The 11,907-nt window shown below is 38.6% G+C and overlaps 1 protein-coding gene across 1 annotated transcript in view; it reads right to left on the bottom strand.

The window, feature by feature from the left end:
• The window catches only part of RSPRY1 (ring finger and SPRY domain containing 1), a 54,439-nt gene that overhangs the window by 22,012 nt on the left and 20,520 nt on the right, over nucleotides 1-11,907 (bottom strand). Inside the window, exons 2-7 of the mRNA XM_007468282.1 lie at nucleotides 10,744-11,248; nucleotides 6,076-6,128; nucleotides 5,278-5,390; nucleotides 3,864-3,990; nucleotides 3,020-3,078; nucleotides 860-926 (exon numbers count right to left, since the gene is read on the bottom strand). Coding sequence (XP_007468344.1) covers nucleotides 860-926; nucleotides 3,020-3,078; nucleotides 3,864-3,990; nucleotides 5,278-5,390; nucleotides 6,076-6,128; nucleotides 10,744-11,093 — 769 coding nt within the window. The 5' untranslated portion in view covers nucleotides 11,094-11,248. The remainder of the gene's footprint in view (nucleotides 1-859; nucleotides 927-3,019; nucleotides 3,079-3,863; nucleotides 3,991-5,277; nucleotides 5,391-6,075; nucleotides 6,129-10,743; nucleotides 11,249-11,907) is intronic.

Below are 11,907 nucleotides of genomic sequence, written 5' to 3'. Positions count from 1 at the left end.
AAAGAGTGAGGAGAGACAATTAGAGAATCTGGAAACTATAATAATGACAAAGCCCAAGAGCTCTATTTTCTAGAAAGTAGCAATATGATCACTAAATTTTTAGCTATAAAAAGTGGGTAATCACGGTCACCAAGTTTTGATTCTTTAAATATATATTTCTTTTTTAACATCTTTATTGGAGTATAATTGCTTTAAAATGGTGTGTCAGTTTCTGCTGTATAACAAAGTGAATCAGCTATAGGTATACGTATATCCCCATATCCCTTCCCTCTTGCGTCTCCCTCCCACCCTCCCTATCCCACCCCTCTAGGTGGTCACAAAGCATCAAGCTGATCTCCCTGTGCTATGCGGCTGCTTCCCACTAGCTATCTGTTTTACATTTGGTAGTGCATATATGTCCATGCCACTCTCTCACTTCGTCCCAGCTTACCCTTCCCCCTCCCCGTGTCCTCATGTCCATTCTCTATGTCTGCGTCTTTATTCCTGTCCTGCCCCTAGGTTCTTCAGAACCATTAAGTTTTGATTCTTTAGGTGAGAAAACTCTTGCCTTTGTCACTGTTACATCTTACTAGCTTTGAGATGTTTACCCAGACAAATCAGAATGTATGCATGCTTCTTATCTATTTATTTGGCTGTGCCACACGGCTTAAGGGATCTTAGTTCCCCAACCGGGGATTGAACCTGGGGCCACGGCAGTGAACGCCCAGAATCCTAACCACCAGGCCACCAGGGAATTCCCCAGAATGTATGCATGTTTGATGGGGTTCAAAAGCATCAGCTCATCCAGTAACTATGAAAAATAAGATTTTTATCAAGCAATATAGATCATTAATGTAATGTAAGAAGTCACTATACCTACTTGTCTGTGCAAACTTTTCCAGTGCGATAAGTGCAAAAAGCATGACTGTGGGGTGGGACTGTAATTTCTGAAAGACAACAAAAGGTAAAAAAAAAAAAAAAAAAAAATCATTGCCCTGCAGAGGTGGCAAGTTATCAATTTCCTCTTCTTACCCAATGTGTGCTAGATTTTTTTTTGGAGCAGTAGGAAAAGTTTTACTCATTCAAGTCCATGATTATCCATTTGCTAATATTGTTAGTAATAAACCAAGATAGAGTCTCTTAAAACTTATATTATTTTCTTGAAGTTACTGTGTTCATTTATAGATATGGAAATTTCAAAAGTATCTTATTAAATGTACTATGTTATTTTACTTAGTAACATTTATATATTAAAGCTTTGTTAAATAAAATCATGCTGATTCTTATATTCCTTTAAGCAAGCCAAACAGAAGCCCAGAAATATAGCTAAAAATAGCTTTTTATTCAGAACCCTAAAAGGAGCCATTCATCACTACCAAGTTCCAAAATTATAAATAATGAAATTAACAACTCATGGCTTCATTTTCAATCTGTTCTCTGAAAGGAATTCTACAAATGCTGATGGTATAGGTGGGATAGAGCAACAAGTGAGCTCTTTCAGTTACATTTAAGTTCATGTCACATGTGTTCACATTTGAAGGAAGGTCTAACTGCTTAACATCATATCTTCTCACAGCCATCCTTCCCCACAGCTATGCTAGGTGCCTGCAAAAGAGCTCTAGAACAACAGTTGATTTCCACTCACTTTTCTGGTGCCCAACTGGGTTCTGCAGAGCTCATGTAACCATTGCCCTTCCCTGCTGTAAAGCCTGTTTAGCACCCTGCTTCTTGCCACATCCATCCTCATTCCCTCTGTCTGGTTTTTCAGGCCCTGAGCCCTCCCCACCTGGCTACTAAGTCTATGTCCTCCTGTCTCTGAACACTGTCTTCTGATCAGATAATTCTCTGTAATATGCTGGGAACATGGCCATTTCTGGCTCTGGGCTTCTGCCGGTGATGTGCCCTTAGTCAGGAAACCCATTTCTTCCTCCTGTGCGCATAAACAAATCCTAGCCCTGTGGTGTGACCCAGCTGAGGTCCCACCTTCATCAGGAAGTCTGCCTCCCATGACTCCCAGCCCCCTCCACCCATTTCTCCCACCTCCCAACCACCTTCTCAGAACCCTTGGCACTTGGACCGAAGGAAGCTATTTTGCCCTTGATCATATCCTGTCACAAAATGGAGGCTAATTATCTTGTCTGAGTAGTTTTGTTCCCCTAACCAGGAAACTGCTTGAGGGCAAAGGACTGTTAGACTACTTCTGTATCCCTACAGTGCTTACTTAGCATAGTGTTAAGTGTTTTAAGTACATATCATATAGGTCCTGAAAAATAGGGTCTTTCAGATTTTGAAAAAAGACCAATGCACAGTAGGCCTGAAAAATAACTTTAAAAAACACAGACCAGTCAAGACTGCAGTCAAGCAGTGTGAGAGATCCGATAGCACAGCCTTGGCAAACCACAAGCTTCACAGACAATATATCAGATACTCAACAATAGTTTTAAGAGCAGTAGTGGTGGGAGGGATGGAGGAACAGAGATTTATATACACTGGGAATCTGACCTCACAGTTTCCTGTTGGAATGCTGTGTAATTTTGTTTCCACTACGGAGGTTCCTACTACCATTTGGCAGACTCTAAGGACGCACACAAAAAAAGCCAATCATAGCACCTATCTTATGACTAAATTTAAAACCAGACCAACTCAGCTGTTTTTGCTTGCAATAAATTCCTATCCTGCCCTTACTTTTTTTTTTTTCGGGTACATGGGCCTCTCCCATTGCGGAGCACAGGCTCCGGACACGCAGGCTTAGTGGCCATGGCTCACGGGCCCAGCCGTTCTGTGTCATGTGGGATCTTCCCGGACCAGGGCACAAACCCGTGTCCCCTGCATCGGCAGGCGGACTCTCAACCACTGCGCCACCAGGGAAGCCCCCTTACTTTTTTTTAAACACAGGAAGGAACAGATAAACACTCAGGAAACACCTGCAAATAAAATTTATAGCTGATTCCATTCTCTGTGCCAGTGGCTAAGTGGGCAGTTTTAGAAAAATGCACAATTCTAGATGACTAAGAATAACTAGCTTTGATGTCTCACTTACCAGACACTGTAGCAAATATTCCAGTATTCCTGGGCTAAGTAAACCTATACTTGCAGGACCTAGATGAATACAACAAACACTGGATATAATTAAAAGTGTTACATTATTTTGAATTTGTAACTAATACCAATAAAATTGTAGAGCTCTTTTACAAAGTACTCTCATGTGCATTATCTTATTCAAGCCTCCTGCTTAAGGTAGGGAATATTTCACAGTTGAGCAACTGAGCCCACTCCTGAGACACACTCCTGAAGTGACTTACTCCAGGGCACTTGGGGAGCACATGGCAGAGGTTGAACCAATACCCATGTTTTGATTTCTAATCCATTGTTTCTTCCACCATAAATGATGCAACTAGCTGGGTTATTCAACTATACTTTGATGTTAACTTTCGTAAAATGGGTAACATTCACAGACAAGTTAAAAATCTGCTTGTCTTCTCAGGAATTGCTCTAATTTAAAGTTCCTTTTCTTCTTCCCATACCAAATATGTCTCTATTGCCTAGCTAAACTTTATAAAGTGTGTGTATATGTATATTACATATTACATACAATCTTTATCATATGAGCTTAGCCTTTTCTCTTATTTTTAATTTTAAAGCAAATAAGGAAAACTTTTTCTTTTAAATTTCCCTCTGAAAGTCCTCAAAGCTAAATTAGTTTGCATTTACCTCTGTGGCCTTGAGTAATTTTTTTCCAGTTAGACCCTGTTGCTCAATTTTATTTTATTTTTTTAGAGACACTTCTTTGTGGTAAAGCAGGTTTGATCAAAGACCTGCAGTGCCATCTTCCCCTTGATGTTAAACAACTTAAGATCTTCCTTGATGGAGCTTCCCAGAGTTACCTGCTAGTTTCTCAGCCAAGCAGCCTAGGACTGCAGATGTGTTCCTGTGTTTGGCAGGATGACCTGAGTCCTGGCAAGCTACTTCTCCATTTAAGTTGAGAATTTCAGTCAGTTTCTGGAGTGCATCCTAAAAACAAAAATGTACAAACGGATTTGATAAATGTATTACTTAGGTTTTTTTCCTCAAGGTAATTCTTTGACACAAAAGCAATTATCACGTGTTAAATTAACTCAGAATGACCATACAAAAATGATACAAAATAGTCACAGGATACCATTATTTTTTTAATTTTTAATTAATTAATTAATTAATTTATTTATTTATTTTTGTTTTTTGCGGTACGCGGGCCTCTCACTGTGTGGCCTCTCCTGTTGCGGAGCACAGGCTCTGGACGCACAGGCTCCGCGGCCGTGGCTCACAGGCCCAGCCGCTCCGCAGCATGTGGGATCCTCCCGGACCGGGGCACGAACCTGTGTCCCCTGCATCGGCAGGCAGACTCTCAACCACTGCGCCACCAGGGAATCCCAGGATACCATTATTGATGGGAAATATTATTTGATCAACCTGAAAGTTTTCTTAAATGAATTGCTAGATTCCATTTCATTCAAAATGTACCAGTTGTATCAAATATATGCTATATACTCGAGTCGTTAAACAGACTAAATCCACCCAAATGCCAGTATGATTGATAACAATAGGGCCTAGTGATACTAAAGTAAAAAGTTTCTTACAAAATTTTTTTTTTATCAATCAAGAACAAATATCACCAGAATTTTAAAGGCAAAGACTTTAAAAGACTAGGCAAAGGTCAATTCACCAGTGACAAGGCCAAAGACTTTTCCCTCTGTCCATGTTAGGCCCAAATGTCTGAGGCTTTAAACAAATGAAAGATGCCAGAATCCAAAAGTTTTCAAAAAGGATTCCATAGACCATATGGAATAAGGCAATGAAAGTTAGATACTTTCATTCTATATAAGGGATAATCAAAGTTATGCCAATATTTAATATGTTTAAGACTCAAAAGTGCTTTTGGTATAACAGTGTTTTCTCTTAATAGAAAATGTTTAAAAAACTTTTGTTATGAGGAAATTGTTTGGAGAGAGATAAGAAAATCAGCTCAGCAACTGAACATTCTTTTCTAGTTTCAAAGATTGCCATTTCAGATATAAATGCTTCCATTTTTAACATTTTTAAAATTTTAAACTAAAGTTTTAGAGTTTTAGAGTAAGCTATTGACAGAAAGAGGATGTAGCAATTTATTAGTAATAAAAAACAAGTTTACATAATGAAATTAACATTAAATAAAACAGACCCAAAATAAAAAGAAATGCATTATATCAAATGTTCTTTGTGGTCATTCATCCTGTGTTTAAGAGGAGATGTCAGTTTCATAAAAGATAAGTATTAACTTACTTTAGTGGGCAATGGACATTCATCTAGTAACAATGTTATAACAGCTGGTCCCAGTGGATCTTCCAATGGAATAACTCTAATTAAAGACTGAACAACGTCCAACCATCCTTCATCTAGGGGCAAATCAAGAAGATTATACGATGGAGCCATATTTTAAAATGTGAATATATAACTTACAACACAAGATGACTTCACATTAAAATAGAAACACTCTTGGAAAATAGAAACATCCTATAGCTTTTAAGCAGCTAGTATTTGGCATGGACATGGTCATCAACTGCTAGTTATCACAGTAGAGACAAAGAATCCTAACTTACAGGAGTCTGGTGATTTGGGGGTACCTTTATTTGAAGAAAATTTAAGCTATGGTTCTGGGTTCTCAAATTATGATTAAATAGTTTCCAGCATCTTATTTATGACATAGGAGTTAACTGAGAAGATTAAGTATCTGAAACAGTTAGCTCTATTTTCAGAATGACATTTAGGAAATTGAGGGACAAAAAAATTATCCTCCCCATTCTAGAAGAGTTATAGTCGAAGATCTGTCAATGCCCAAAATAATTTTATTTTAATAATTTTAGTGAGATAAAACCATTACTGAAATATGCAGCATATACTCAGGATACAATACAGTGCTCATTAATTATTGTCCTTATACAAGAAAATTTCCATAGACTAGGGGTTTTTTTCTTCATCATATGTGTTAAGTATTTTTGAAGTCTTTTATTAAAAAAAAAAAGTGGCTACACTTCTTCATGATCATTAATTAGGAAGTATTTTAAAAAACTTTAAAAATACCTGTTTCTGCCATTTCGTGCAATGTAATCATTGAATAGGGAGGTTCCTGATCACTGAAAAACAAACATTCAAGACATCAAACTTGAAGAAATAAGAACTGACAATTTCAAATAAAAGTTCAAACTGGAAGTGTGGGGGTAGGAAGAGAAAGAAATGTACATGAGTGAGCTAGAGAGATGGAGGAGACAACCAGAGCTATAATCTGTAAGGACAAACGCACACCACGTGTACTCATTTCCAAGGTTACTGTCTGTGATGGCCCACAAATAAAATGGGCACAAGGGCACATGAAAGGACCACCATGTAGCCTGAAGTCAAAGCATGGGACTAATACTGGAGCCCAGAGCCCACTTTCAGCTTTACCTATGGTGGCCCAATGCCAACAGAGACAAGCCAGGGAGGCCAACATCATCTTCCTCACATGTACCTCAAAGAATCACCAGGAAGGGCGATGACAATCCCAAATGAGGACTTATAGAAGCAAGGGCCTATGTAACATCTTCATTTTTAAGTGTTCTTCTGGTAAATATCACTATGTGCTTAAACTTCATAAAATGGCGTTAGAAGAAAAAGAAACCAAACTTAAGCTACTTAATCTTCTAGTCACTGCTCTAAAATGGCATTTTCCCCTTAATTCAGTGGACTTTCAAACTGTGATCTCAGGAATCCAAAGAGGTGCTTTAGGGGAACTTTTTTTTTTTTTTTGCTGTATGCGGGCCTCTCACTGTTGTGGCCTCTCCCATTGCGGAGCACAGGCTCCGGACGCGCAGGCTCAGCGGCCATGGCTCACGGGGCCCAGCTGCTCCACGGCATGTGGGATCTTCCCAGACCAGGGCACGAACCCGTGTCCCCTACATCATCAGGCGGACTCTCATCCACTGTGCCACCAGGGACCCTAGGGGAACTTTTAATAATGAATGAAATATTTCCCATCAAACAATGATAATCTAATTATTTAAGGAGTATATTCACTGCTTATTTGTTTACATATCGTGGCTCTCTGTTTCACTGTGAAAAAAAACAAAAACAAAAACTATTGTCTTCAATGTTTTAATCCTCAGAATAACCTTGCAATATGCGAATTACTAAATTCATTTCAGGTACTCATTAGGTGCCGGTGTTTGACACATCCTGTGCCTTTTCATAATAAGGGAAAATTCTTATTTAAAAGAATTGTCTTAAATGATATAACTAACTGATACAAACGTTGCTCTGGGGCAATCTGGCAATAATGAAATTAAGTATGCATATACTCAACAATGCTAGAGAAATTATTACACAGGTGCATATGAGGTTATTTGCTGCAATGCTATTTGTAGGAACAAAAAATTTAGAAGTAGTGACCTAAGTGACTGTCACCAGATTATATGATAACAAAATATGGTACTTTTGAGCATACCAAGGAATACTCTGTAGCAGTCAGAAGCAGTTGTAGCAGTTGCTTATATACAGCAACATAGGTCTCAAATATAATGTTGAGAGAAGTTAAAACCAAAGAGACTTCTCTGTTATGTAAAATTTTAAAATCATACACAAAACAATATTTATAAACCTCCTATACAGACATAAACAAACATATGCCAGGCATATTGGAAGAACATACCTTAAATTCAGTAGAATGATTACCTACTGATATTTGGAGGTGGGTGGTAAAAAGGACAATGGGATTAGGGAAGAAGGGCAAACTAATAAAAATATGACAAGATCAGTGACCAATAACGAATATGAGCACCTGAATTCTATACAGACACACTTAAAGGACATACACATCCCTACACTCAAAAAAACAAGATAAAATTCTTTGTGGAACAGAAATAGAGCAGAAACTTCAGTGGAAGACAAAAGCTAAAGTCATAAGACTACTGGGCTCTGGGTCAAGAACTAGACAGAGGTCACCAGGAGCTTTATGCCTGCAAGGCAGGTAATGGGGACCAAAACCCCACCTGTGCAAATGATGGAGCAGACTCACCAAATAAAGTGGGAACAGGGTACTGCTCTCAGTGAAAGGAGTTGCAAAGCTCCGAATGATAATCTGAGCTGCAACCGGTATAAACCTGCAAGTCTCTGGTGACAGAAAAAGGCAGAGAAAGCCATGCAGCAGGACCTGGGCTTCTTATAGTAGGATGGGAACTCAGAACCACCACTTTTAGGTTCAGCTGTGGACTGAAGGTCCCTGAGACCCAGATGGAGACAACAAAGGTGACAGAGAGAAAGGGAGAAAAAGACAGGGAACACACACACACACACACACACACACACACACACACACACAGTGAGGAAAAAAACTTCCATCAGGAGGAGCCTGCAAATTAAAATCCCAAAGTCATGAGAATAACATTAATCCCATTAGCAATCTGAGGGTAAAGTTACTACCGAAAAAAAAAGCAAATAATCAAACTTCAAAATGATTTTAAAATAAGTGTACTTCAAGTGTATTTCCTATAGCAGGTCTCTCACTATGCCATTAAGAACTGTACCGTCCTCTCAAATCAAGGTCATCCTCTCCTAAGTAACAAGAAGAGAGAACAATAAATATAGGTCATTTTATAATTGTGATATCTACATACACCCTTTTACATATATTCTTACTAAGCCCATCTGTCCTGTCTTTTGTGTTTAGTTTTAATAGCCTTATAAACTTCGCAGGTTAAGAAATTCTTTTCTTTAGCAGTTTTAAAAAAATAAGCTATGTAACTATGTTTACAAACTGTCTGAACCCCGTTTTGCCATTATATTCTCCAACATGTCCCTTCATACTTGCTCTGCATCTGCCTAATTTTTCCATTCTCAGAAGAGTTTTAACTATAATTCAGTACAAACAGGTTTAAGGTAAAAGTTAGGCTGTTATTCAAGTGTACACTACTTGCCTCACATAAGTGGATTATGTGCTTTAGCAACAAGTTTTCTTATAATTTGTAATATTTTCCTGAAGCTTGGAATTAAAGCTCCTCCTGCTTTGCCCCCACACTCTCTTAATCACCCTTTTAAAAAATACAGCAAAGTCTATTCTGTACCTGTTTTTCCAACGGGCTTAAATAACACTGCTGTGGTTTACTTCCTTATTTGGGAAGGACAACTTTTCATTACAATTTCACAGCACGTTTTAAATGTCACTGTGAAGAAACTTTACATAACAGCTTCTAGACCCTTGCTTGAATTTAGAGGATGTAAATGGCATAGATTTATATTCAACAGATATTTCCCACAAACATATAAAGATTACATTAAATTAACTCAGGTACGAGAACTACTTCAAAGGCAGGTTTTGGTAAACTTAGGAAGGCCTTGCTAAATTGGTTATGGTGAATATCTGTAAGAACTACCTTCCCCCAGCATGCTCTATGGCAGATAGAAAAATATGCAAAATAAATTTATTTCTATGAGGGAAAAAAAATACCTCAGAATAATATGCACAGGTATACCTTGCTTTATGCTATACTTTCTCAGGAATAAACAAAACTGTGTTTTTTTGTTTTTTTTGTTTTTTTGCAGTACGCGGGCCTCTCACTGTTGTGGCCTCTCCCGTTGCGGAGCACAGGCTCCGGACGCGCAGGTTCAGCGGCCATGGCTCACGGGCCCAGCCGCTCCGCGGCATGTGGGATCCTCCCGGACCGGGGCACGAACCCGTGTCCCCTGCATCGGCAGGTGGACTCTCAACCACTGCGCCACCAGGGAAGCCCAAAGTTGTGTTTTTATAAATGTGATTATCAAATATTTAGATACTTAAATATATAATACTAGCTGGCCCTGAAGCAAAAAGAACCCAGGTAGAACTTTTAAAAAAATACTGTCTTCTATTGAGCAATTGTTACATGCAAGGCACCGTACTAGATGCTTTATATATATTTTATCATGATAATCCTTGTAAGAAAGGTATTATTCTCCTTTTATAGATGAGGAATCTGAGGCTTAAAAGAAGTAATTTACTCAGTGTCATGTAGCTAGTTAAGGGGCTGGCCTAGAATTTGAACCTTTGTCCACCATGGTTCTAAAACTTACTCCTAACTACTGTGCTATAGGGTTAAGTTAAAATATTTTTTTCAACTTGAACAATGCCCTTTAATTTCACTGTTATTCAATCTGGGATTTCGTACTTAGACAAAGCAGAGGGGAAAACAAAACAGGTACAGGTGTGTCCTGCAGTTTCTTTTAATTTACAGGCTTCCCAAATGGATCTAAGAGGGCCAACTAAGGGATAAAAAAGAGGAAGAAGGATGAAAACTCTCCTTGACTTAAGTCCTTCCATTGCCAACGGAAGTTGCATGCAGCTATGCTCTTGGTAAAACAACTCATCTTGAATCTCTGGTCAGTGGAGTAGATAGTCAAGCAAGATAAGAGTGAGTCTTCGTGAAACCATTACCTCTTGTAACTTCAACACAAACTCACTCCATACTGACTACGTTCCCTAATAAAGATCATAGCTTTAAATAGTGTTTTCTGCTACAGAAATGTTTACACATTTTCCGACCAGTGTAGATGTTAGCAAGTAAAAACATCAAACCTTATAATTTACTCTTCCATCAGAGGAGAAATAAAATATTCTCCCCTTGCCCTATGAGCAACAAGGCTTGGCGAATATATCCTAATGAACGGAAGAAGTCCAAAAGTTATGGTTCCTGGCAGAAGGCTTTTCATTAGATAGGAGGTGACCGTGAGCCAGATACTTACTTATCTACAAGAGTCCGTATGACTGCCAGTGTGTCCAGCACTAGTCCGTCTACATTTTGTTTCTTTCTCCTTGGCTCGTGAGGTCCTCGGCCCCTCCTTGGTGGCCGAACAGGGTCCCGGGGTTGGCTCCTCATGTCAGCAGTGGGTACTGCACTGTTATCGGCCTGCTGCTGCTGGGTGTCAACACTGTCTTCTGCTCCACTGTCGTCTCGGCAGATACAGGAATTACCCATGGTAGCAGTGGCACCTCTAGTCCCCAGGAAGCGGGCTATGTGCTCCTCAAGAGTCAACAGCAGACCCTGGCCAAGGCTTCTGCTCGCTAAGAACACAGCCCAACCAAAGATAATCATTTAGATAGTTTTCAGTTTTCCAAGTACTGTTGTCATAATCTGGATTTGAGGAACCTGCATCCTATTTGTTTTTAACAACTGAATGCTGAAGAAAGTTGCAGAGTTGATCTCCAACATTATCAGTTACAAGGAATCCTGGTCATCCAGTGGCAGTTCTAAAAGAAAAAATGAAAAGGAAAATGAATAAAAGATTCTTGCCTACTCAATTACTCAAACTTTCCTAGTTTGATATTATAGATATTAGGATTACAGTAAAGAATCATCTTTGGTTATTTTTATAGGTTTCTGACGCAAAGAGGTGTCTTTATATAAGAATTAACAACCAGTGATTCCTTTCTATCATTATAGTATAAAGATGATTGCTAAACTATATCCTTGTAAACCACAGGAGTTACCGTAGATTTAAAAAAAAAAAATCTCTACTGATACAGAAATACATGAGAAGAATGTGTGCAACTGTTTTAAGGGCTCCTTTTGTGGATTAAAAAAAAAATTTTCTCCTTTCTTAAGTGTATGAGAAATTTTAATATGTTTCAAATAAAAATATCTAATTACAGATGTTTGTCTATATCGGGAAGGATGGCTACATGTATATGTATGGCTGAGTTGCCTTGCTGTACACCTGAAACTGTAACAATGTTGTTGATCTGCTATACTCCAATATAAAATAAAGTTTAAAAAAAGGACAGAAAAAAAAGTTATGATACCAACGTGATAGCAGCCACTTTATAACAAGAATAATAAAAGGATAGAGTGTTGTTTTTTTTTTTTTTTGCGGTACGCGGGCCTCTCACTGTTGTGGCCTCTCCCGTTG

This window comes from Lipotes vexillifer, unplaced genomic scaffold (assembly GCF_000442215.2).
Source record: "Lipotes vexillifer unplaced genomic scaffold, Lipotes_vexillifer_v1.1 scaffold1347, whole genome shotgun sequence".
Lineage (NCBI taxonomy): Eukaryota > Metazoa > Chordata > Mammalia > Artiodactyla > Lipotidae > Lipotes > Lipotes vexillifer.
This window is presented reverse-complemented; position numbering and strand designations above follow the sequence as displayed.